At 40.6% G+C, this 27,837-nt stretch overlaps 1 protein-coding gene and 1 pseudogene across 2 annotated transcripts; both read right to left on the reverse strand.

Annotated features, from left to right (window-relative positions):
* Positions 1-681: 681 nt before the first annotated feature.
* On the reverse strand, positions 682-27,747 carry PTGES3 (prostaglandin E synthase 3). Of its 2 annotated transcripts, XM_046012467.1 has the most exons (8): positions 27,301-27,733; positions 6,852-6,965; positions 6,632-6,701; positions 6,032-6,130; positions 5,216-5,305; positions 3,125-3,187; positions 2,323-2,347; positions 682-1,846 (listed from the first exon to the last, which is right to left on the reverse strand). In XM_046012467.1, coding segments are annotated over exons 1-8 (483 nt in total). In that variant the 5' UTR covers positions 27,303-27,733; the 3' UTR covers positions 682-1,826. The 2 variants fall into 2 exon arrangements, with proteins under 2 accessions (XP_045868423.1, XP_045868424.1); XM_046012468.1 differs by lacking the exon at positions 3,125-3,187 and having other exon boundaries at positions 27,301-27,747.
* Positions 1,992-2,139, reverse strand: LOC123947676 (annotated as a pseudogene).
* Positions 27,748-27,837: the final 90 nt, after the last annotated feature.

The following is a 27,837-nucleotide window of genomic DNA, read 5'->3' on the forward strand; positions in this document are numbered from 1 at the left end:
AATGCCTTCAGTATGCTCCAAAGGAGACCAAGTTTTGTTTTGTTATTTTTTTGTTGCAAAAGGTGGAGACCTGTAGACAGAAAGAGCTGGTGCCCAAAGGAAACCAAGTTTAAAACAATCACTTAAAAAAATTATAGACGTTCAAACATACCTCCCAATGTGAAAAAATCTAGGGTTTTGAAGAAACTGCATTCCTTAACAGAACCAGAACCTACGTTATACTTCTGTAACATAATAAAACCGAGTTGAATACCGAGTGTTATGCCCAGGCTCCCTGGAAAGTAGATTTTCTAGTTGTAGCATTTCAAGAAAATGGTTTTGAGTATCACTCTGGAGAGTCATATACTTAACAGGGGAAGGGAAAAAGGTTGTGTTTTCCTTCTAAATCACCATAATGCCCTTTGCAAACCTATTATGGCATACTTCCCCATCTCTCAAGTTTTTGTTCAGTATTCGTCTCCTGTGCCTAGCCTGTGACTCCCTGTGCACAAGTACCTGAAGGACTGTCTTTATATCCCCGGCACTTAATACTGCCTCTAACACATATCCTTAATGTCAGACATAAAGAAATACTGAAATAGGAACTTCTATGAAATACTGAAATAGAAACCATTTCTATGCTATAACAAATACAGAGAAGTTAGAGGGAATAAAAACTTCCAAAATGCAGAAGCTCAAAGATTTACAGGAGGACAACACATTTAGTTTTATTTCAATCAAATCACAACACTTTCTTTTCCAACCGCTGCAAAGTGCATCTACAATTTGCTATTACAGATCCACTTTTAAAAGGTTTCCTGACATTACAGCAAGCCTTTTTCCCCCCAAACAGAGGAATATTCCCAAATTCTTCCTCAAGTAAAAATAAAAACTCCATTCCAGTAAATGGTAATACATGAAATTACAGTAAACCAGACACTTAAAAGGACAGCCAAAAAAGTCTTCCAACAGTTTATTAGAAAGAATGTAGACATTTAAAAAAAAAAAAATCCCCACTGTCATGAACATAAATTGAGGTTTTCAGCCTGGGACAAGCTGAATCAAAAAAAGAAATAAAAAATCCAATAGTGTATTAACATTTTTTTTTTCACTCATTTGCCATACTGACAGTGTAAATACAATTTGGTCTAAATGTACAGACTCTCAAGCAACAATGTACAGCCTTTCTTCGTCCTCCATGCTAAGAGATGTAAAAGTTTAAGGGTCAAACAATACCAAATGTACAGGCTTCAAAACCATCTAAGTTAGGGCATTCACTAGTTTTAGCTAAGATACATCTGGAACACCGACAAGTGATTACTTACAATAATGTGAAGTGTAACTTCTTTGAAAAATAAAAACTTTAGTGGAATAATCCTGGAGGATATACCAGAGGACAAGTTACCAAGATTAAGGTATCAACCAATTTGTTTCATCAGCCACTTTTGAGTCCATTTTCTAAAATCTAAAATTTAGTTATCTTTCTTCTAAGCCAAGAGCTTCCTACCATGTCAGTATCTATGTTACGAAGTAAAGGAGACTAAGGTGAAATGTTTTTATTTATCACAACTGCTGTGTCAATTGCCTAGGACCTCAACAGCATCATGGAAGTTTGGGAAAAGTTCATGCATAAGGTTATTGCCTTAGCTGACTTAAAACTGCCCCATACAATGGTACATATCAACCCTTAGTGAAGCCTTTAAAAAAACAAACAGGTTGAAAAATGGGTTAAAGGAGGCAAATACAGCATCTGCCTTTAGAGCTATCGACTCAGGAATTCTCTCAATTATGAAATCTTGCAGAGAAGTTACTTTTCTTTTCTCAAAATCCGGTGATGACAACATTCTTTACTCCAGATCTGGCATTTCTGAAAGATTTTAAAAAGATTAGCAATGAAGTACAAGGAAACAATCAATTTCAAAGTTTTATTAAAAAAAAAAAAGAAAAAAGGTCAACAACAGAGTTAAATAGTTTCCTAGAGAACTGTCTTTTTTTTTTTTTTTTCTTTTAAACAGGTGAAAGGGCAAACGCAGTCCCCGACTACCACAAATTATGCAGTTGAGTTTCCCACATTTAGCGAAATCGCAGGGGTCAGCACATCTGGAGTGCAATGGATAAGTCTCGCCCTGGAAAAACCTTAACCCCTGCCAGGTTAAGTATTTGTCTTTTTTAATGTAAATTTTCAATCATTCAAATTTCTGCTTTGAATATCTTATTAGAGGCTGTGAAGAAATAATTTTTCCTCCAAGAATTGTAAAGAAGTTAACATCTCTATTTTGAGAGTTTGTGGTCTTTGATGTGAAATACCACAGTGTAAACATCTTTTTTTACAAAGATACTTACTTTCATCATCACTGTCTTGTGAATCCTGCAGAAGGAAGAATTTTAAGAATTACCAAGTTGATTAAACATTACTCTGCTAACTAACAGTTTGCCTTAAAAAGCTGAGGCACTGTACTTTTATTAAAGTAGCAAAGATATGTGATTGTACCAAGCTTATGAATTTAATCACTGAACTTAAGAACAAGTTTACTTAAGATGAAGAGACATACAGCTGAGGATCTACTTTCCTGTAAGTTGTGTGCCTTCTGATTGGTGCTCATCCTTTAAATCCCTTCCTATCAACCAGATTGAAATTTGGCATAAAAATGGTTTCTCTTCTCTCTTGGCATTCAGTGGAAGAGGAAAACAGCTCACTGTGAAAACCACTGGACTGACATAAGACAATGAATTCCAATCCTAGCCGCTGAATTGTCTAAGTATTTTTCAAACTGTACTGAGCAACTTTCTTGAAGATGTTAGCAGGATGCCAGCCGAGGGAATGTTGAGAGAAGTGATCCAGTTTATCCTTCTTACAGATTCACAACATCCATCTATTTACTTTATGGTTTCTGACCAATCCTGCTGCAAAACCTGTTTAACTTAGCCAAACTAATCATGGGACACCTGTTCCCTACCAGATACCTATCCTTCAAAAATGAGCACATTTCAAAAATTTCTTTTCCCTGTATTTCTTAGAGAAAAACAAAAACAAAAACCAACAAGAAGTGGCAAAAAAAAGCAATCCTGAATCTATATGAAACAACCTATAAATACATTGTTTCTTACTATTTAAGTAAACAGAGAAAAGAATTTATAGACTTACATCATCTGCTCCATCTACTTCTGGTAAATCTACATCCTCATCACCACCCATGTTGTTCATCATCTATTTGAAGTGTAAAAATTAGTTTTAAAAATGATGTTATAAATTAAGCCCTAGTTATTAGGTTGCAAGCTCCAGAATAAACCTTAAGCCTGTCACAGATTTCTACCAATAAAAGAAGCAAAACAAATGTTAAGCACCTTCCTTTCTGAAAAGGTAGATTATCTACGTAATCACATAAAATCCTGACAACTTGTAGGAAAACTAAGTTCTCATTGAAAACTTATCCAGCAAGATATTTACATAGGATGTAGAAATTAAATACTGAAATCCTGAACAGTATCTACCTCTGGTGCCTAAGGAAAAGAAGAGGATTCATCTGTAGTTGTAAAGCTTTGTATCTTAAGCTAGGTGGCACGTGTATTATGGTATTCTCATTAGTTTTAAATATTGTGAAGAACCAATGAATGATTTAAAATAAAGACCTTCAGGATGATTAGGCTGTATAAAAAGGCCTGAATACTAAATCAAAGACTAAAGAGGAATAAGTAATGTGTTATAAGCAGAAAATAAAGGTAATTCTTGAAATAAAAGGTATATACTAAGGAGAGTAATAACATTTGTATATACAAATACTCTTGTATACTCAACACATTGGGACTAACAAAAGAACATACTTACATTAAGTACTAATTTCCTATCTTTAGTTCCTGATCATAAAGCAAGTGGTATTATTACTTAAAAAGATATGAATAACCAAACTAACTATTAACAGATGGGAAGGGACTTATGTCCCCAAGCTACAACTGTTCTGTAAATTTTTTTTAAATTTTAAATATTCACATAACCATATGTAACTTTATGAACAAAAATTTAAAACTTCCAGTATCTATGCTTATTTGCACTTTAGGGTTAGAAGGAGCCTTTAAAAGGTACCTAACCATAAAACTGCTCAGTATAAAAGTTCTGGGCAACCCAGTATCGAATAATATAAGTAACTAGGAAAGAGTTTCCCTACAGAACTGTTGAACACCGGTTAAGTTTCTTTGAGCAGGAAAAAATGCTCAAAATGTGCCAAGCACAATGCTAGCTGTTGAGGACACAATGGCAACAGAGACAGAACGAACTGAATACACTCAAGAGCTATTAAGGAGGTAAAAACAAACAAAAAAAAACAACAAAAGATAGCTGTTAATGCTATACTGGACAGAGAGAGTGAAAGAGGCAGTGTTAAGCTCTGTCATGCATAGCTGGGACCAATTACTACAGGTAAGGAGTAGGAACAGGAGTAGGAATAGCATAGTTGAAAACAATATTCATATCCCCCCTTTCCCTCTAATTTGAAATCAAGGTGCCACAACCATGCGAGGAGATGCTGAATAAGCAGTTGCATATATGACTTCTACTTTTTAGCTATTAGTTTTCAAAGAAGAAATATAAACAAACTCCAGTCAATTAAAATTCCATATTGCCATGAAATGGATTTCATCTTCAACTTACAACCCAATATGCTTTTTCTAATCAGCTTTACTGTTGTACATTTACCTCATAATACCTAAAGGGAGATCAATGACTTTTTCTCTTTGGCCATAGCAATATGTATTTTGGAGGACATCTTGGAAAAATACTTACTTAAATCCTTTCCTTGATTTTGCAAACTAGAACATCCCTACACACCACTCATCATGCACACCTCACTACCCATTTTTATGTTTAAAGGTTTATATTCATATTACATGGCTCTAAAATGCAAATTTATCCATGTCCTAAAAAAATTCAGTCTCAATGCTAGAATAAGAACTAGATACAAAACAAACCAACAACCCCCACACCAAACTAGCTACACTGCACTGACAAAATTTTTTGTCTGCATACATCAACTTTAGTACTTACCACTAACTCCTTTAAAAGTTATAAAAGAATGTTAAACGTCAGGTTTAAATGACCACTGTTAAGATCTTACTTTGTCTTGCTGCAGAATGACCTTTGAAGTAAAATCATCAGGCCTTAAATATCAATAAGTGCTTTAAAACCAAATTAAGTTCACACAGAAATGTACTGAGGTGGCAAAATGCATTTATAAGAACTTACCTCAGAGAAACGATCAAAATTAGACATGTCTTCATCTGAATCATCTTCCCAGTCTTTCCAATTATTGAAGTCCACACTAAGCCAATTAAGCTATAGATCAATACAAACATAATCCTATGATTACGTTAACTTAAACTTACAGCTATATACCTTAAAACTGTATTTTGGAACTATGGGTTCATAATAGTGAGACATGCAACTAACATATGAAAAAAGAATAGACTAGAAAAATCAGAATGAGGTCAAATGCAGCAAAATACTTTCACAAAGCTCCTTTCACGGTTGCTGAAAAATCCTAGTTTAAAACAAACAAAAAACCAAAAAAACCCCACCACACAAAAACAAAAACAGGGGCACCTGAGTGGCTCAGTTTTAGTTAAGCCTCTGACTCTTGATTTTGGCTCAGATCTTGATCTCACAGTTGTGAGTTCAAGCCCCACATCAGGTTCCACATTGGGCGTAGAGCCTACTTTAAAAACAAACAAAATTCATTGCTAGGAACTATTCTCAGATACAACTGACTTTTTTTTAGCACCAAAATATGCTCCCACAGAACTTATAAAACCTTCTAAGAAAAATCTGCCTCTTTAATTCAGCAAGAGATTCCGCAACAACTCGTGACTGATTTTATTCTAACCACCTTTGGTTTAAGTTATAACTAATAAAACCCAAAGAAGGAAAAAAACATAGAACACAAGACTTTAGTAACACTTAACTATGAAACAGAAATATTATATTCCTCATGCCAAACAAATGTGTTATTACTTAAAATAAAAATGTTAAACTTTCCCTCCCCCGAAAAGAAAAGAAACATACCTTTGCCCTTTCTTTTGTTAACCGTGGCCATGACTGGCCAGACTCGCCTTTTCGTAAACAACATAAAATTGACCTGTCCGTTCTTTTATGCTTGGAATCCTAAAAACAAAAACAAAAGCACTATCACACCATTTCTCTCTCCAATATCCACTATAGAATAGAAAGCCCCTTGTCATTCCTCAACTCTCAGTTTTCTAACTTCTTTCCCTACATTTTCTCTAAACTTAAAGAAACTTCCCCTAGAGTACTAAAAATTTCATTAGCTACCCAAATTGCAAAAAACTTATCCTTCCCTGCACAGGTGAATAAAATAAAACCTTAAAAAATTTAACTAAGTATGGTACAATCGTAATTTTAAGATTCTATAAAGTTAGATTAAGACAAGCCTCAAGAATACTGCCCCCAAGTCCAAACAGTGACAGCAAGAACAAAAAGAGTATGCAGAGAAGTAGTTCTAAGCGGGAAATATTGCAAAAATATAAATACGCCTAGTTAGCTTCTGAACTGTTAAAACAATTACTGCTTACTGCTAAAAAGAGTACTAGATGTATGTCCATTTCCTCAGATTTAAATTGGGATTAAAGCATCAAGACTACTTACATTTGGATCAATACAGTGAAAAAGATCAATTTCATTTAAATGTTTAAAATTATCACTTCCTCCAAGACAACTGTGTAAAAAAAAAAAAAAAAAAAATGAGCCTTTATCTTCAGAGAGATAATGATTAGTAATAACTTCAGTGAAAACAGAAAACAAGCAAGGCAAAGTAAGTCAGTTGTCTAACAAGCTTTTTACTCAATGATGTAAAACGGTAATTTACCTGAATGTAAGTTTGGATTTTTCAAAATTTACATTAACATCTTTACTGTCTTCAACACAAAATTCAATGAAGACGTAGTCCCTTCGATCGTACCACTTTGCAGAAGCAGGCTGCCTATAGAGAGATAAAATTAGACAAAGTTAACCTGGAATTCATTAACTGAATATTTATATAACCTCCAAAATTTGGCCATGTAAGTACACTCCCACTCAAACAAGGAGTATTTTGAGGCAGTTGCTTATTATTATTATTATTGTTATTATTATTATAATTAAAGTAGGCTCCGCGAGCAGCAGGGAGCCCAATGCAGGGCTCGATCTCACAATCCTAAGATCAAGACCTGAGTTGACTGAGCCACCCAGATGCACCTTGAGGCAGTTTATTATAATTTCAAATACATCTTTAATAACAGCTGCATTCAAAGTTAAAACAACAAAGTGATACTGATTTCACAACAGGAAAGAATTTAAAATATGAAACAGGGCGCCTGGGTTGCTCAGTGGGTTAAAGCCTCTGCCTTTGGCTCCGGCTCCGGTCTTGATCCCAAGGTCCTGGGATTGAGCCCCACATCTGGCTCTCTACTCAGCGGGGAGCCTTGCTTCCTCCTCTCTCTCTCTCTCTCTCTGCCTGCCTCTCTGCCTACTTGTGATCTCTGTCAAATAAATAAAATCTTAAAAAAAAAAAAAAATGATACAATGCTCAATAGGGTTAGCCATTAGGAAGCCCTATCAAAATTTAAGTGCCACTCCCTTAGACTTGCTCCTAAATGTCAACTTCATAGAACTAAGATATCATACAGAACTAATCCCTTATCAATTAAAATGCAGTATTAAACATTTTTACTTACAATGCTAGGAACTAGGAGGAGGGTAAGGGAGATGATGGCAGAATTGATAGTGTTTTTTGTTTTTGTTTTTTTTTAAAGATTTTTTATTTATTTATTTGACAGAGAGAGAGATCACAAGTAGGCAGAGAGGCAGGCAGAGAGAGAGAGGAGGAAGCAGGCTCCATGCCGACCATAAAGCCCCATGCGGGGCTCGATCCCGAGACCCTGGGACCGTGACCTGAGCCGAAGGCAGAGGCTTTAACCCACTGAGCCACCCAGGTGTCCCTGTTTTTGTTTTTTAAGTTTTTTTTTGTTTGTTTGTTTTAATTTGACAGAGATCACAAGCAGGCAGAGAGGCAGGCAGAGAGAGAGGAGGAAGCAGTCTCCCCGCTGAGCAGAGAGCCCAATGTGGGGCTCCATCCCAGGACCCTGGGATCATGACCCGAGCCGAAGGCAGAGGCTTTAACCCCGAGCCACCCAGGCACCCCTGATAGTGGTTTTTAAAAAGTTCTTGTCTGTAGCTTATTTCTGATTGTATCAAGCAACCATTTTTTTAAACCAATTTTCCTAAAAAACTTTTACAATTCTAAATAATGACAATGAAGAATTAAACTTTTTTACAGCCTTATCCTCTACTCTAGCTACACATATATCTGATAGATACTGTACTAGAAAAAGCCCGGACTATTTGCTTTTTCTTTACTGCTCTTCTGTTCCTGTTTCCTGCATCCTCTTGATGTAAGCTGCCTAGAGCTCTACCCATCCATTAAAATTATGTTTTAGAATATGATTAAAAACTGCTAGATGCAAATGCAGTCAAATATAGTTGATAAAGACTGTATATGTACATGGTAAATACAGTAAATTTTTTAAATCAAGAGTTGGACACTTAGGGGCGTCTGGGTTGCTCAGTCATTAAGCGTCTGCCTTCAGCTCAGGTCATGGTCCCGGGGTCCTGGGACCGAGCCCCAAATCGGGCTCCCTGCTTGGCGGAAAGCCTGCTTCTCCCTCTGCTGCTCCCCTGCTTGTGTCCCCTCTCTCGCTGTGTCGATCTCTGTCAAATAAATAAATTAAAAAAAAAAAAAAAAAAAAAGTTGGATGCTTAACCAACTGAGCCACCAAATGCCCTGTTTCTTTAAAACTGTTCTCTGTGGGGTGCCTGGCTGGCTCAGTCAGTACAGCATGCATCTCTTGATCTTGGAGTTGCTCAGGTTTGAGTCCCATGTTGGGGTAGAGATTATGTAAAAATAGAGTAAGAAAATTCTTTTTTTTTAAAATTTTTTAAAAAAGATTTTATTTATTTATTTGACAGAGATCACAAGTAGGCAGAAAGGCAGGCAGAGAGAGAAGGGGGGAAGCAGGCTCCCTGCCAAGCAGAGAGCCTGATGCAGGGCTTGATCCCAGGACCCTGGGATCATGACCTGAGCTGAAGGCAGAGGCTTAACCCACTGAGACACCCAGGCACCCCAAGAAAACAAAATTCTCAAATTAAAAAAAAAAAAAAAATTAAAAAAATTTTTTAATTTCTTTGTAATCTTTAAACAAAATCCTCATACACATAGAAATTCCTACAATTCACACACATATGCACCCCAATAGGACTTGCTGCTACAGAATGAACCAGAAAGAGAATGAGGGAAAGGAAGCAGAACCACATCATTCTCAATGGGTTCACTTATTTTCTAAAAATAAGCAAGTTCTGCTCTGATAATGTAAAAATTGAAATTACTGGCTACACTGGAATTTTTGTCTTTTTTGAACTTGTTCTGTAAACCGAGAAATTAAAAACCTGATTATCGTTATTTTCCAGCACTACTCATAAACAAACTCAAATGGCAGGAATTGTTTCCAAGCTCTGAAATTCCCAACCCTAAAGAGTAGCAGTTTCAAGTCCCTCCTATAAATAAAAAGTTGCAGCCAACTGCTCATCAGAATTTTTTTTTTTTTTTTTTTTTTTTAAAGATTTATTTTATTTATTTAACACAGAGAGATCACTAGTAGATAGAGAGGCAGGCACAGAGAGAGAGAGGGAAGCAGGCTCCCTGCTGAGCAGAGAGCCCGATGCGGGACTCGATCCCAGGACCCCGAGATCATGACCTGAGCTGAAGGCAGCGGCTTAACCCACTGAGCCACCCAGGCGCCCTCATCAGAATTTTTACACAACTGTTAAATCTGACTAGTCATATTCCGCTCTGGGATATTGATATCAGATCCAAAGTAGGTTAACAATTACGGATGGCAGTTTTCAAAGTCTAAATACCAGCAAATAACCAAGAGTATAAGTTACTTCTTTAGGCATCTATCAACAGATCAAGACAAAGACAAAAACAAAAACCAAAACCAAAAAAACCAGATTTTTACTTGCCTCTGAAGACAAGTCTAACCAAACTTCTGCTGGACTAAGGAATCACTTAAAATGTCAGTATGTTAATATTCTGGGATACTGATATCAGATCCAAAGTAGGTTAACAATTACGGATGGCAGTTTTCAAAGTCTAAATACCAGCAAATAACCAAGAGTATAAGTTACTTCTTTAGGCATCTATCAACAGATCAAGACAAAGACAAAAACCAAAACCAAAACCAAAAAACCAGATTTTTACTTGCCTCTGAAGACAAGTCTAACCAAACTTCTGCTGGACTAAGGAATCACTTAAAATGTCAGTATGTTAATATGGCTAACAAACAAGTTATTATGAATACATCACAATTATTTTTAGCTCATTTTCTTACCAAAATAGTGTTCTCAATGTGGTAATATGTTGGGTCTTTAACTGAAAATATCTGTTAACTTAACAGATAATTAAAACTTTAAATGGTTTTGGGGCACCTGGGTGGCTCAGTGGGTTAAAGCCTCTGCCTTCAGCTCAGATCATAATCCCAGGGTCCTGGGATGGAGCCTTGCATTGGGCTCTCTGCTCAGTGGGAAGCCTGTTTCCCTTCCTCTCTCTCTGCCTGCCTCTCCGCATGCTTGTGATCTCTGTCTGTCAAATAAATAAAAGCTGAAACACAAAAAAAACAAACTAGTTTTAGGTTCATAGATTTTCAAATTGAAGTGACCATATAGTCCTATGTTTAAAAAAGTGCTCGTAATAACCTCTGAACAATGAATACCAAAATACTATTTCCACCTAAAGGAACCAAGTTTCCTACAAAGAAATGGCTGACCTCAGTCCTGAGGTGGGAGATACAGATGAGGTTAGGACATCTTGTGCAAATGAAGCTATTAAAAACCATAAGGTCAGTCAAAACCACAGGCAACAATAAGGGTCTCCCTCTGCTGGCCAATGACAATTCTAGCCCACCCGAAGGTACTACAGCACCAATTCTCTACAAAATAGCCAATTTCTCTACAAAATTCTCTACAAAATAGTAAAGAATTACGCATTTTTCCTTATTTTCATTTAATGAACCTTCATTCATGGTAACTGAAATAGGACCAGTTCATGAAGGAAACTTCTTTATAGACTTTCAGCTTTGGAGTGGAATAAAATGGAGGATTTGGGGGGGGGGGGTCGCCATTTTGCAACCCTTAAATGGAATTTGGCAGTGATCAACAATGGATGAAACCATAAAACGTGATTAGACCACCAACTGATAAAGAACTTAGGATCCATCTTAGAAAAGTGGGACAACCAGACATAAGCCTCCCAATTTGTTGCAACATGATACACTCCACAGTAAACTTAATGCCAGTCTACAAGAACAGGAGAAAAAGAAACCACTTAAATGATACCACGAAGTGAGAAATCCAGAATACTGTTAAATCAAGGCTATAAAGAAGAGGAGGAACTGCTCTAGATTAAAAGAAACCTGAAGAGAGGTGGCTGGGTGCCATAGTCGGTTAAGCGTCCAACTCTTGGCTTCAGCTCAGGTGGTGATCGCAGGGTTGGGAGATCCAGCGCAAGTTGGGCTCCCCACTCAGTGAGGAGTCTGCTTAAGACCCTCTCTCAGGGGCGCCTGGGTGGCTCAGTGGGTTGGGCCGCTGCCTTGGGCTCAGGTCATGATCTCAGGGTCCTGGGATCGAGTCCCGCATCGGGCTCTCTGCTCAGCAGCGAGCCTGCTTCCCTCTCTCTCTCTCTGCCTGCCTCTCTGTCTACTTGTGATTTCTGTCAAATAAATAAATAAAATCTTAAAAAAAAAAAAAAAAAAAAAAAAGACCCTCTCTCAGTCTCCAACCCCTACCCTGCCCACTCTCTCAAATAAATAAAGCTTAGGAAAAGAAGAAAGAAATTAAAGTTATCAAATATGTACAGCCGGTAAACCTAAGCTGTATCTCTATTCCAACCTAAACATAATAAAAAGAGATTATTGAAACTGTGAAGATCTGAATATGGACAGGGTATTAGATAATATGAAAATCATTATTTTGTTATGCATGAAAGGAATTGTTTCTATAAAAAAAAAAGTCCAGGGCGCCTGGGTGGCTCAGTGGATTGGGCCGCTGCCTTCGGCTGGGGTCGTGATATCAGGCTCCTGGGATCGAGCCCCGCGTTGGGCTCTCTGCTCCGCGGGGAGCCTGCTTCCTCCTCTCTCTCTGCCTACTTGTGATCTCTCTGTCAAATAAATAAAATCTTAAAAAAAAAAAAAAAGTCCATTCAAGATGAAAACTTAAGTATATGGGGTTTTTTTTTTTTTTTTTAAAGATTTTATTTATTTGACAGACAGAGATCACAAGTAGGCAGAGAGGCAGGCAGAGAGAGAGGAGGAAGCAGGCTCCCTGCTGAGCAGAGAGCCGGATGCGGGGCTCGATCCCAGGACCCTGAGATCATGACCTGAGCTGAAGACAGAGGCTTTAACCCACTGAGCCACCCAGGCGCCCCAGGGGGTTTACTTTTTTAAAAGACTTCAGGAGGGCGCCTGGGTGGCTCAGTGGGTTAAGCCGCTGCCTTCGGCTCAGGTCATGATCTCGGGGTCCTGGGATTGAGTCCCCCATCGGGCTCTCTGCTCAGCAGGGAGCCTGCTTCCCTCTCTCTCTCTCTCTCTCTGCCTACTTGTGATCTCTGTCAAATAAATAAAATCTTAAAAAAAAAAAGACTTCAGGGGAGGGATACCTGGGTGCCTCAGCACGTTAAGAGTCTGCCTTCAGGGGCACCTGGGTGGCTCAGTGGGTTAAAGCCTCTGCCTTCGGCTCAGGTCATGATCCCAGGGTCCTGGGATCGAGCCTTGCATTGGGCTCTCTGCTCCGTGGAGAGCCTGCTTCCTCCTCTCTCTCTGCCTACCTCTCTGCCTACTTGTGATCTCTGTCAAATAAATAAATAAAATCTTAAAAAAAAAAAAAAAAAAAGAAAGAAAGAAAGAAAAGAGTCTGCCTTCAGCTCAGGTCATAATCCCAGGGTCCTGGGATGAAGCCCCAAACAGCGATCAAGCCCAAAACTGGATCCCTGCTCAGTGGGGAGCCTGCTTCTCCCTTTGCTTGTGCACTCTCGATGTCAAATAAATAGAATCTTTTAAAATAATTAAATAAATGAGGGGCGCCTGGGTGGCTCAGTGGGTTAAAGCCTCTGCCTTTAGTTCAGGTCATGATCTCAGGGTCCGGGGATCAAGCCCCACAGCCTGCTTCCCTCTCACTCTCTGCCTGCTTGTGATCTCTGTCTGTCAAATAAATATAATCTTTAAAAATAATAATAATGATAATAATTAAATAAAGGAGACTAGGGGTGTACACTTGGGTAGCTCACTTGGTTAACCCTCTTCCTTCAGCTCAGGTCGTGATCACTGGATCCCAAGACCAAGCTCCGCCTCAGGCTCTTGCTTCTCCTTCTCCCTCTGCCCCACCCCCACACCACGCTCGTTAATTTAAAAACAAAAATCTTTTAAAATAAATAAATAAATGGCTTCAGCAGGGGCACCTGGTTGGCTCAGTGTGTTGAGTGTCTGACTTCAGGTCATGATCTTGGGGTCCTGGACTGAGCCCTGTGTCAGGCTCTGCACTCAGGAGGGTGTCTGTTTCTTCTTCTACCCTTTCCCCTGCTCCTTCCCATCCCCCATACAAAGAATTCAGGAATGGGGGGCCTGGGTGGCTCAGTGGTTAAAGCCTCTGCCTTCAGCTCGGGTCATGATCCTAGGGTTCTGGGATCGAGCCCCGCGTCGGGCTCTCTGCTCAGCGGGGTGCCTGCTTCCCCATCTCTCTCTGCCTCTCTGCCTACGTGTGATCTCTGTCAAATAAATTTAAAAAAATTAAAAATAAAAATAAATAAAAGAATTCAGGAAAGGGAAAAGAGGGTAGACAAAGCAATGTGACAAAGGCCTGCTAAGCACTGAATCTAGATGACACGTAAATGGGGAATTATGTTCACTGTACTTTTTATTTATTAAGTTGGTTTTTTTTTAAAAGATTTTTTTAAATTTTTTTTTTTAATATTTTATTTATTTGACAGAGAGAAATCACAGCTAGGCAGAGAGGCAGGCAGAGAGAAAGGAGGAAGCAGGCTCCCCGCGGAGCAGAGAGCCCGATGTGGGGCTCGACCCCAGGACCCCGAGACCATGACCCGAGCTGAAGGCAGAGGCTTTAACCCACTGAGCCACCCAGGCGCCCCTTTTTTTTTTAAAGATTTTATTTACTTATTTGACAGAGAGAGAGATCTTAACCCACTGAGCCACCCAGATGCCCTTCACTGTACTTTTTAGAAAAGTTATTACATGATTCTGGCAGGGAATACTTTCTTCCTTTGTTGTAACTCAGTCTAATTTTAAAACACTGTTATACTTGGTTAATGAAAAAATTTTATTCCTAATACATTTTACAAGTGGTATTTCGATAAACTCTGGTAAATGCTTTTGTAGCCAAACTTAACATAATCTGAGGACTATATTTACCTTGTAAAAGTTGCACGTTAGGGGTGTATAATAACAGAGAAGGAGCACACTAATAGTAACATGGTTATTACAATTGTTATGTATATAAAAAAAACTAGCCTATTACCTCTTCAGTTTGTTCATATTGAGAACATTGGAACCACAGAATTTTTTTCCCTTTCCTCAAATCACATTATGTTATCGAGAGTCAGATCACTGTTACCGGCTGAACTGCACCCCCCCCCCCCATTCATGTTGAACTCCTAAACCTCCCAGACTTCAGAATTAGGCTATATTTGAAGAGAGGATTTTTTTTTTTTCCTTAAGATTTTGTTTAGGGGCGCCTGGATGGCTCAGTGGGTTAAAGCCTCTGCTTTCGACTAGGGTCATGGGTCCCAGGGTCCTGGGATCGAGCCCCGCATCGGGCTCTCTGCTCTGCAGGAGGCCTGCTTCTCTTCCTCTCTCTCTGCCTACTTGTGATCTCTGTCTGCCAAATAAATAAAATCTTAAAAAAAAAAAAAAAAAAGATTTTGTTTATTGGGGGCACCTAGATAGCTCAGTGGGTTAAGCCTCTGCCTTTGGCTTGGGTCATGATCTCAGGGTCCTGGGATCGAGCCCCGCCATCAGGCTCTCTGCTCAGCAGGAAGCCTGCTTCCCTCTCTCTGCCCTGTTGCTCTGCCTACTTGTGATTTCTCTCTCTGTCAAATAAATAAAATCTTTTTTAAAAAAGATTATTTATTTGACAGACAGAGATCACAAATAGGCAGAGAGGCAGGCAGAGGGGAGAGGGGAAGCAGGCTCTCCGCTGAGCAGAGCCCGACGCAGGGCTCGATCCCAGGACCCTGGGATCGTGACCCAAGCCAAAGTCAGAGGCTGTAACTCACTGAGCCACCTAGTCGTCCCTGAAGAGAGGATTTTTTTTTTTTTAAATTTTTTTTTAAGATTTTATTTATTTATTTGACAGACAGATCACAAGTAGGCAGAGAGGCAGGCAGAGAGAGAGAGGAGGAAGCAGGCTGTCCACAGAGCAGAGAGCCTGATGCGGGGCTCGATCCCAGAACCCTGGGATCATGACCTGAGCCGAAGGCAGAGGCTTTAACCCACTGAGCCACCTAGGCGCCCCTGAAGAGAGGATTTTTAAAATGAAGTCTTTTTTTTTTTTTTTTAAAGATTTTATTTATTTGACAGGGAAAGAGAGAGATCACAAGTAGGCAGAGGCAGGTAGAGAGAGAGGGGGAAGTAGGCTCTCTCCCGAGGAGAGAGCACAATGTGGGGCTCAATTGTAGTACCCTGAGATCATGATCTGAGCCGAAGGCAGAGGCTTAACCCACTGAGCCACCCAGGCGCCCTAAATTAAAACGAAGTCTTAGGAAATGCCTGGGTGGCTCGGACAGTTAAGCATCTGCCTTCGGCTCAGGTCATGATCCCAGGATCCTGGGATCTGGTCCCACGTCAGGCTCCCTGCTCAGTGGAGAGTCTGCTTCTCCCTCTCTATCTCTCCCCCTGCTTGTGCTTTCCCTCTCAAATGAATAAATAAAATCTTAAAAAACAAAACACACCAAGTCTTAGGGTGGGCCATAATTCAACATGACTGGTGTCCTTACAAAAGACTAGGACAGAGGGAAGACCATGTGAACACACAGGAGAGCACCACCTACAAGCCAAGGAGAAAGGCCTCAGAAGAAACCAACCCTACTGACAGCTTGATCTCAGAATACACTCTCCAGAATTGTGAGGAAATAAATTTCTACCATTCAAGTCACCCCATCTCTGGTACTTTGTTATGGCAGCTCTAGCAACTGAATACAACCATTTTCTAAATAACAATATTAAATGATCCAAAACAGGGGTTGATGCAGGAACCAAAAAATGGTTTTTATATTTTTAAAGAGTTCTAAAAGCAAGCATGTGGGGGCTTGCAAGGATATCTCTTAATATTGTTTATTACGCAATCCTGATCTAAACCATCAAAAATACAAGAGATGACACTATACTTAACCCTAAACCAGTAATAAACTCATATATTCAGTCCTCTGGAAGACAACTCAATTGTTTGGAATCCCACTTGTCTTCTATGAGGATCACAACATTTCTTTTTTCTATTAACCAAAAGAGGAGCTGGTTTAGCTTTAACTCTAGCTCTTAAATTTTTTTTTTTTTAAGATTTTTGTTTATTTGACAGAGAGAGATCACAAGCAGGCAGAGCAGCAGGCAGAGAGAGAGAGGGAAGCAGGCTCCCCGCTGAGCAGAGCGCCCCAGCCACCCAGGTGCACCTCTAGCCCTTAATTATATTGGATTTATTTCTAACCTTATACTAACATTGGCAAAATTCATAACCACTGTGCAAGTCAGTCAGTTCACATTAACAGTAAATACCTACAGATGTAAATGAAAACTTTTCTTTTACCTCTACACAGGCTATGCCAATAATCCATTACTTAGAACAAAACGGAAAATCTGCCACCCCCCCCCAACCCCTGCAGTGGGACATTCTGTGCTGACAAGTGCTTCCAAGCTCAACGTTAGGGCCAGGGCAGTTCAAGAAACTGAATTTTTCTCTCTCTGTCAAATAAATAAATAAAATCTTAAAAAAAAAAAAAAGGGGGGGCGCCTGGGTGGCTCAGTGGATTAAGAAACTGAATTTTGCAGAATCTAAAATTTTCTATAGTTTTGACTAAAACTTCTTAGTTTGTCTTGGGCGCCTGGGTAGCTCAGTCGTTGAGCGTCTGCCTTCGCCTCTGGTCCTGGGATGAGCTCCGAATTGGGCTCCCTGCTTAGCGGAAAGCTTGCTTCTCCCTCTCTCATCCCCCCTGCTTGTGTTCCCTCTCTCACTGTGTCTCTATCAAATAAATGAATGAATGAATGAACAAATAAGTAGGGGCACCTGGGTGGCTCAATCACTGGGCATCTGCCTTTGACTCAGGTCATGATCCCGGGAATCCTGGGATCAAGCCCTACATTGGGCTCTCTGCTGGCGGGAAGCCTGCTTCTCCCTCTCCCACCCCCGCCACTTGTGTTCACTGTCTATCAAATGAATAAATAAAAAAATCTTTAAAATAAATAAATAAACTTCTTAATTTGTCTTAAAAAGGCAAAATGGAAACCATTATTTGTTCCCAAATATCATTTTTAATAATCTAGAATCTGTGAGTCTTTTTTTTTTTAAGACTTTATTTACTTCAGATAGACAACAGCAACAGAGGGAACACAAGCAGGGAGATTCGGAGAGAGAGAAACAGGCTTCCACCAAGGGGAAAGCCTGATGTGGGGCTTGATCCCAGGATTAGGACCTGAGCTGAAGGCAGACACTATGACAGAGCCACCCAGGCACCCAAATCTGGTAAGTTTTAATTTCGATATGTAGAAAACTACAAACACCCTTCACTTTTAAAAAACGGATGTACAGGGCGCCTGGGTGGCTCAGTGGGTTAAGCCGCTGCCTTCGGCTCAGGTCATGATCTCAGGGTCCTGGGATCGAGTCCCACATCGGGCTCTCTGCTCCGCGGGGAGCCTGCTTCCCTCTCTCTCTCTCTGCCTGCCTCTCTGCCTACTTGTGATCTCCTGTCTCTCGCTGTCAAATAAATAAATAAAAATTAAAAAAAAAAAATCTTTAAAAAACGGATGTACAGGGGAAACCTGGGTGGCTCAGCTGGTTAAGCATCTGCCTCTGGCTCAGGTCATGATCCCAGGGTCCTGGGATCAAGCCCCACATCCGTCTCCCTGCTGCTCCCCCTGCTTGTGCTCTCTGTCAAATAAATAAAATGTCAAAAAAGAAAAGAAAAAAGAAAGGAGAAGCAGCTCTTTGATATAAACAAATGTACTGGAGAAAACAGCAATAATGATCATTAAAAAAAAATTGTCCTACTTCTGTAGAAGTATTAAAGGCATTGAAAAGTGTTGACACATGAATATTAACAATAATTTTTATGCTAAAATAGGCAAACATTTTAAAATATGTTTTATCTTTTTTTTTTTTTAAAGATTTTATTTATTTTACAGAGATCACAAGTAGGCAGAGAGAGTGAGAAGGAAGCAGGCTTCCTGCCAAGCAGAGAGCCCGATGGGGACTCGATCCCAGGACACCGAGATCATGACCTGAGCCGAAGGCAGCGGCTTAAACCACTGAGCCACCCAGGCGCCCCAAAATATGTTTTATCTTTAACTCATGGCCTCATTCAAAAATTAATCTGCCTTCGGCTCGGGTCGTGATCTCAGGGTCCTGGGATCGAGTCCCGCATCGGGCTCTCTGCTCGGCAGGGAGCCTGCTTCCCCCTCTCTCTCTCTCTGCCTGCCTCTCTGTCTACTTGTGATCTCTCTGTCAAATAAAGAAATAAAATCTTTAAAAAAAAAAAAAAAATTAATCAAACAGGAAAAAAGCAAAAATAAGTGTTAATTTTGACTGAAAAAACTAACTTCCTTAAAATTTTATAAGTTCTATTATTTTTTTTTTAAGTAATTTTTACACCAAACGCGGGGTTCAAACTCCTGGACCCTGAGATCAAGAGTCACACCCTTTTCCGACTATATCCCCAACTTCTTTTTTTTTTTTTTTTTAAAGAATTTATTTATTTATTTGACAGACAGAGATCACAAGTAGGCAGAGAGGCAGGCAGAGAGAGAGGAGGAAGCAGGCTCCCCGCCAGGCAGAGAGCCCGATGCGGGGCTCGATCCCAGGACCCCGGGATCATGACCTGAGCTGAAGGCAGAGGCTCCAACCCACTGAGCCACCCAGGCGCCCCTATCCCCAACTTCTTATAAGGACAGGATCAGTCTATCTAAAACATAACCAACAAAACTATTCTCCAAATAAAGGACTCATAAACAAGTCAAATGTACTTTGAAGGTATATATGGATTCTGGCAGTCCTTTTCCAGATTTCCCAAAATACAGCAAAACCTCAATTAACAAAATATAAAATCAGGTTAATTTGTAAGATGGCTTTCATCAACCATCTTTCAACTACTGACCACTGATCTACTTTCTACAGGAGATATAGTAGAATTTGGCTGAAATGTGATACAGCAGAATATGAGACTAATAGTAAAAAAAACCCTCTTAGGCCCAATCTTTACTATCAAGCACCTCAGTAGCCAAGCCTAGCAACTAAACATTAGAGTCTGAATGTTATTCAATAAACAATATTTATTAAACATGGGGCTAGGAACTGTTCTGGGGATAGAGCAGTCAACGAAACAGACAAAGCTTCCATTCCAATTAGATAAAATATAGTCCAAAAATCTTCTAGGAAATATGGTGTAAAGGGATCAGATCCATTACTAACTACAGTTTATCTTTCTTAATGTGTAAATAGGTAATACAAACCAAGATAACATTCTCAAGAGGAAAAAAAAAAGGGAACATGCTATGGTTATCAGTACAGCTGAGCTTTGAACAACATGTGAGTTAGGGGCACCAACCCCCTACAAAGCTGAAAATCCAAGTGTAACTTACGACTCCCCTGAAACTTTAATAGCCTACCATTGACCAGAGCCTCACTGATAATGTAAACAGTAGACTAATACATACTTCGTACATTTTATGTTACACATTGTATTCTTATAATAAAACAAAAGAGAAGACAATGATACAAGAGTCCTAAGGAAAAAAAAAACATTACGGGTTGCCTGGGTGGCTCAGAAAGTTAAGCATCAGACTCTATTTTAGCTCAGATCTTGATCTCAGGGCTCTGAGTTCAAGCCCCATATTGCACTCCATGATGGACATGGAGCCTATTTAAAAGAGGGGCGCCTGGGTGGCTCAGTGGTTTAAGCCGCTGCCTTCACCCTGGTCATGATCTCAGGGTCCTGGGATCGAGTCCCGCATTGGGCTCTCTGCTCGGCAGGGAGCCTGCTTCCCTCTCACTCTCTCTGCCTGCCTCTCTGCCTACTTGTTATCTCTATCAAATAAATAAATAAAATCTTAAAAAAAAAAATAAATAAAAGGAGGGGGGCACCTGGGTGGCTCAGTGGGTTAAAGCCTCTGCCTTCGGCTCAGGTCATGATCCCAGGGCCCTGGGATCGAGCCCCACATCGGGCTCTCTGCTCAGGAGGGAGCCTGCTTCCTCCTCTCTCTCTGCCTACTTGTGATCTCTGTCAGATAAATAAATAAAATCTTAAAAAATAAATAAATAAAATAAAATAAAAGGAGGGGTGGGGCGCCTGGGTGGCTCAGTGGGTTAAGCCTCTGCCTTCAGCTCAGGTCATGATCTCAGGGTCCTGGATCAAGCCCTGCATGGGGCTCTCTGCTCAGCAGGAGTCTGTTTCCTCCTCTCTGCCTGCCTCTCTGCCTCCTTTTGATCTCTGTCAAATAAATGAAATCTTAGGAAAAAAAAAGGAAAAAGAGAAAAAATAAAAGGAGGGGGCGGGTGGGTGGCTCAGTTGGTTGTCTGCCTTTGGCCCAGGGTGCTGGGACTGAACCCTGCACTGGACTCCCTGCTCAGCAGGGAGTCTGCTTATTCCACGCCCCCTGCCCTTTCCCTCCCACCTGCTTGTGCGCTCTCTCTAAAATAAATGAAATCTTAAGAAAAGAAAAAATAGGGGCGCCTGGGTGGCTCAGTGGGTTAAAGCCTCTGCCTTCGGCTCAGGTCATGATCCCAGGGTCCTGGGATCAAGCCCCGCATCGGGTTCTCTGCTCAGCAGGGAGCCTGCTTCCTCCTCTCTCTCTACCTACCTCTCTGCCTACTTGTGATCTCTCTCTCTGTCAAATAAATAAATATTAAAAAAAAAAAGAAAAGAAAAAAGAAAAAATACATATACAGTACTGTATTTATTGAAAAAAATTTTGCCCAAGTGGACCCACACAGTTCAAACCAGTGTTATTCAAGGGTCAACTGTACTTAATGACCGTTTCCTTGTAAGTTTGTTCTTAATAGAGCATGATTACTTGTCTGAATTAAGGGATCATTTTGAATTCTAAGATAAAACAATAGAAATCAGAAGACCAGCTTTTTACTAAAGCTTAAAAATGAAGTAAATCTATTCTAGGTTTAGGAACAAACATTTCTATTTAGTAGGAAGCTTCTTAAAGACTAGATTCACTAATCTTTTATACATCTCAGAATACCTTTAAACATCAAGAAGGATAATAGAAGAAAACTCATTAAAACCAAGAAAAAATCAGGGCGCCTGGGTGGCTCGGTGGGTTGGGCCTCTGCCTTCGGCTCAGGTCTGGTCTCGGGGCCCTGGGATCGAGCCCCACATCGGGCTCTCTGCTCAGTGGGGAGTCTGCTTCCCCCTCTTTCTCTGCCTGCCTCTCTCCCTACTTGTGCTTTCTCTGTGTCAAATAAATAAGAATCTTTTTAAAAAAATCAGCAGTAAGAGGCTATAAAATTCAGAATTACTGATTTTTTAAAAGTTTGCCAAATAGTCTTTCATTTGAGAAGGGAATCAAGACACAGGTAAATCTTTTTAAGTTTGTACTAAGTGAGGAATGATGGAAACATGAAATTCTCGTATAAAAAGGGAAAAAGTAGTTCCAGGTTCATAGACTAAGTAATTTTTCCTTCATCAAAAGCCCGGTCTACAAATGTCTAAAACCACTCTCTTATATACACATATTCTTTCCTCAAACAAATCCCAAGATATGCTTCTCATACTTGCAGATCACTGTAGCTCAGTTGTACTACCACGTAAAACTTTCTGGAAGGGTGATCTGAATACACATGCTAGTCCAGTGGCTTCCAAATTATGTGCCAAGGTGCATCAGGGAACCACGAGAAACTTAGAGGGTTACTGCAGGTATTTTAGATTTGAGAAAAATTTAGTGATACTCAACCTCAGTCCAGACACCAGGTGGTGGGGCGCCTGGGTGGCTTAGTTGATTAAGCATTTGCCTTCAGCTCAGGTTACGATCCTAGGGTCCTGGGATTGAGTCCAGCAGCATCTGACTCCTTGCTCAGCAGGGAGTCTGCTTTTCCCTCTCCCCCTCCCTCCTGCTTGTGCGCTCTCTCAAGTAAATAAAATCTTAAAAAAAAAAAAAGAGCAGGTAGTTCAGTTTCAAAGTAGACTGTACCACATCCCTCTCCGTTTACCTTCATTTTTGTGAAGATAGATTTTTGGTGACTGTTTTGATTTTTTAAAAAAGGGTGGGGGAGCCATTAAAAAAAATCAGTAGGGAAGAGGGGTGCCTGGGTGGCTCAGCGGGTTAAAGCCTCTGCCTTCAGCTCAGGTCATGATCTCAGGGTCCTGGGATCGAGCCCCACATCGGGCTCTCTCTCTGCCTGCCTCTGCCTGCTTGTGATTTCTGTCTGTCAAATAAATAAATAAAATCTTAAAAAAAAAATCAGTAGGGAAGAGAAATTGAGATAGATGTATACAATCTGAATTAAAGATGTAAGAAGTAGGAGCACCTGGGTGGCTCAGTGGGTTGAGCCACTGCCTTCAGCTCAGGTCATGATCTCAGGGTCCTGGGATCGAGTCCCACATCGGGCTCTCTCTCAGCAGAGCGCCTGCTTCCTTTCCTCTCTCTCTGCCTGCCTCTCTCTTTCTCTCTGTCAAATAAATAAATAAAATCTTAAAAAAAAAAAAAAAAAGTAAGAAGTTACAATGCCCAAAGGGTATACATAGTCCATCAGTAACTGTGGTTATAAAAGAAACGACATTTTTCTTTCAACCTTTGTGAATTAACTTTTCAAAGACTGAAAGCTGCCTGGACGAATTAGTTAAGTTTTTGGACCCAACTACATAATAAACAGAGCTGCTAGGTTACTCCTTTTGGCCAATATCACCACAAAAACAAAACACAACCTACTAAGGCCAAAAGGGGCAAACCAAGAACATTCGTGAACCTGTGTCAGTTCCTTTATTTGGTAATTCCTACTCTAAAACATCAAAGTGAAAGCTGTTCTTAAAGACAGTATATCTCGGGGCGCCTGGGTGGCTCAGTGGGTTAAAGCCTCTGCCTTCGGCTGGGGTCATAATCCCAGCATCCTGGGATCGAGCCCTGCATGGGGCTCTCTGCTCAGCAGGGCTCAGCAGGGCTCTCTGCCTGCCTCTCTGCCTACTTGTGATCTGTCAAATAAATAAATAAAATCTTTAAAAAAAAAAAAAAAAAAAGACAGTATTTCTCCCAAAACTTAGAGCCTTTCTTTCAAGCAACTCCAACCTTCCTATATTTCCACCTTTGGCATATATCCTTATAAACATCTCCAAAGCAGATACAGTAACCTTTCTTCATACAAACAAGACTCAAACAAGGTCAATGTCTCATTGCCTCCACTACAAACAAATTTCAGCCTCTGGGTTCCATTACCATATGCCAAGAAGAGGCATAGGTTGTAACAGAAACAGCTTGATTAGATAATAAAGTGGAACTACAGAAACATATTTATTTCTTTGGAAATAAAAGGATCACCTAAAAAATTATTCTTCCTTTTTGTAAAGTGGAAAAAATAAGCCCTCTGTCAGAAATCCTGAGTTCCAATCCTATAGGACAGTTCCTATAGGATTCAGAACAACTCTCTGTAACTTAGATCCTTCCAGGACACAAAGATAATTAAAATGCTGAGCTGGAAAGGGCCGTGACAAACACTTTTTAGCAATACAGAATGACAACCTGTAAAGATCAACTACTGTACAGAAAATGTACAACAGCACATTATGGCTTTGGAATACAATATGGGGGAGGACATACTGCTGCTCAAGGTAATGGTTAAAGTAATTGGTATCTTCCTGAAAAACCGAAAGTTCAAAGATGACCTACGGAAGCAAAGTAGTGAGCCTCAAATTTAAGATCTATCATTGCCAATCTACACAGTAGATAATAAAAAGTTTACAACACATACTGTACTTCTGTAGCAAAATACACTAGGTTCAATAATTTCCAATTTAGCAACTCAGATATTTTAAGAATTTAAGAGATATACTAGGGACGCCTGGGTGGCTCAGTTGGTTAAGAGATATACTGATTCTAAACTGCCCACATTGCAAGGGTATTTTTTTCCTGAAAAGTGACAATCACTACCACCCAAGACCCCCTTTTGAAACAAAAAATACAATTAAACATGGGTATCTTATTTAACATTATATATTTGCCTGCACTGAACTGATTTGTCACTTCCAGTTTCAACTGCTTTCTAGTTAAAGTCTAACTAAACAGAAAAAAAGAAGAAAATCCAGTTGCCAGGTTACAGTGGTTAAGAAATCAACAATGAACAAAGCCATCAGCAGTTATTCTTCCTTAACCTACAAAAATCAACCATATACCATATGCTCACTATTAGAATTTATTTTGGAGACTGAAGACCAATTTTATTTTGGGGACTCAATTCTACAAAACCGACTGATGGCAAAAAGATTTCAACCACTACTAGAGATAGAGTACTTTTCTGGAGAGTTTATTAACTCAAGTACAACACAACCCAAAGAATGACTTCAAATAGCTTAAAACTAAATAAAACAGGGGCTCCTGGCTGGCTCAGTCAGAAGAGCATGGGACTCTTGATCTCCAGGTCATGAGTTCAAGCCCCACACTGGGTGTAGAGATTACTAAAACCAAAAGCCAACAGAAACTTAAAAATAAAAGTACAAACGAAAAAGAAAACTTTTCCTTAAAAAGCAAAATAGAAGTTTTCTGCGTGTATCTATTGTCAATGAGTCTAAATCAGAATCAGAACTACAATAGATTAAAAAAAAACAACAACAACAAAGGCAAACTAGCCCTCTCCCCCCGACAAGGAGAGGTCCTAAAATCCCACCCTTCTCCAAAAAGGGTGAGAGATCGAGTTTTTATGCAAACTTTAGAAAAACTTTAAAAACCGGATTCAAAGAAACGTATCTAGAACACCTCTACTGAAGAACATCCGAATGAGAAAAAACACACCGTGAAACCCTTAAAATATCCAAATATGAATGTCTCTCTCCACCTTAAAATAAGTTTTATAGCAGGCTCAGTTGGAAGACCACGCAACTCTTCATCTCCAGCTTATGAGTCGGAGCCCCATGCTGGGGATAGAGATTACTTAAACATAAAAAAAAAAATTAATAGCAAACATCCACAAAATGAACCCTTATATCCCAGATTCTTTCGGGGACTGGATGACCCACTCAAGGTTTTTTTCAATTCAAATAACTGCTTCATAATATTTATCTTGTAAACTTGAATTCAAGTCATTAGTTCAAAAAGATCCCTTAAATAATTTGCGAAATGGCATTTATTTTTAAGAGGAGATTTATCTGGCCTCTTCAAAACACACACTTCATAGCATTCTTGTAAGTTAGGATTGCTTTTTGGAATATTGATTATTATGCTTTTCATCTGAGTTTTTAATCTATTTATCTAATGTCTCTTACCTCTTTAACTATTTCATGTGACCTCCCAAAAGTGTTTTTCAAGTCAAGCTTGGTATTTCTTAGGGAAAAGATATTTTGTTTGGCTACATTAGTCTATTAACAAGTTAGCAGCTTCTCAGAGAATTTATTTTCTCCTCATGGAGTTTCAAAGTATAAAAGGCATTTTTAAAACCGACAATTCTGCTACATTATTTGGAATAGAGATTTCAAAGGGAAAAGAGAAAGCTATACCTTATGTAGACTAAAATGTTTTGTTAGATACCACCGGGGCGTGGGATCCTTCCAAAATTCTAATACATCCCTTTTATACAGTATTACTGTGTTCTTGAGGCTTACTCACCATCATCAACTAGTTGTACTGTATCCAAAACTTATCCATTTAGACGTCTAGCCCAATATACTCACCAACAGTATCATTATTTTATTAAGTGAACCTTTGAGAGTATGTTACTTTTCAGAGAAATTGAAATTGTTACCCTTCATTTAGTCTCCCTATATAACTTTGATGGAGCAGTTTGTATCCAAAGAAACTATAAAACCAACAGTTCTCACATCTAGTAGAACTTTTCCTGAGAATATAATGGAGGTGGGATTGCCAGACTTTTATTCGTTTAAAAAAAAATCACGTTTTTTTCTTTACCATGATCAACTAAATTGTTAAAACAAACAAAAAAACCCCAAAACCTGTCACCTCAGCGTAAACAAATTTAAGCTCTCAAAGACAACAAGGCAACTACGTATCTATTTCACCCTTCATTAAAAAAGGATAATGAAACCTCACCTTAAGTTTAATGTAAAACACAGAAAATGTCCCAAGTTATCTTTCGACTCGACACGTGCTACCTGCTCAATACTAACTCCTCGCGGCCAGGGACATGGTTCAGTTTGGGTAACCTTCGCTCCCATCAAAAAACTGGAGTTAGGAGGCGGCCTGGTAAGACCCATACCCAAGAAATCACGACCCCGTAGAGACGGTGACGGTACGACCTCCCTGCAGTTGCCTAGCAGTACCTGTCGCTCACGGCGTAAGGCCGCGTGGTCCTCCACCGGGAGAACCACCAGCCTTTGAGTGCACCCACCACAGGTGAACTTGGCCCAGGGCCTGGTCCCAACACCACGGAGTGGTAGAATCAGACCACCCAAAAAGCCGAGTGGCTATCCAAGAGGGTCCACGCCTCCAGGGCGCCCGCATGGCAAAAAAAACCTCACAGGAGAGGAAGGCCTAAGGCTAAGTTACGGAGCTGGAGTAACCCGGTCTGGGAAATGAGGAAAAGTGGGATTTCTGGCGCGGGGAAGCCGGGGGACGGTTCAGAGGTTGGGAAAGAAGACATCTGGAGGAAAAATGTCCTCCACCCGCCAACGGTAACCGGAAGAAGGATACTGAACCTCCCACAAGAATGAACGACTGCCACCACCGGAGGGAGAAAGCCGAAGGGGCCGCAAGCGGGGGAGGGGAGAGGGCAGCTTCCCGGCAGCCCCCTGGGCGGCCTCGGCCTCCCTCCGGGACGACCTTCCCTCGGCCGGGTGTCGCACTCACATCGTGAACGAGGCAGGGGGACGGGCGAACGGGTGGGCGGGCCTCTCTGGCGGCAGCGGCTGGGCAGTCGGCTCTTCTCCGGTGGCGACTCGGCGTTTTCTTCCCGGTCGCGGCCTCTTCTCGCTTCTCTCAGGCGACGGCGGGCTCGACCTGGGTCCCCAGAATGCACTGCGCGGAAAGAGCGGCTCCTCCGGTCGGGGAGAAGAGGAAAGTGTAGGAAAAGGGGCGCGAGGACGGAGAATGAACGTGCGTGCGTGCAAGCGAGCGAGGGGTGGTGAGGCCGGGCGGCGGCTGGTGACGCAGCAAAATGCCCGGGCCCTGCCGCCGCGCGTGCGCACTCTTTGTTTTCGGGCTCCTGCGCGGTTTTCTAGAGATATCTACGGAAAGGGCGGGGCCTCCCAGCTCCTTCGCGATCCTTCGCGGCGCTGGCTCCGCCCTACGTCGGCTCTCTCCGGTCCGACTCGTCCCCGCCTCTCCTCCCGCGCTCCCCCCTCGCGTTAGAAAACCGTTGGCCGTCTAACCGTCTGGCCACGCGCG

The sequence above is a fragment of the Meles meles genome, chromosome 7 (genome assembly GCF_922984935.1).
Source record: "Meles meles chromosome 7, mMelMel3.1 paternal haplotype, whole genome shotgun sequence".
Lineage (NCBI taxonomy): Eukaryota > Metazoa > Chordata > Mammalia > Carnivora > Mustelidae > Meles > Meles meles.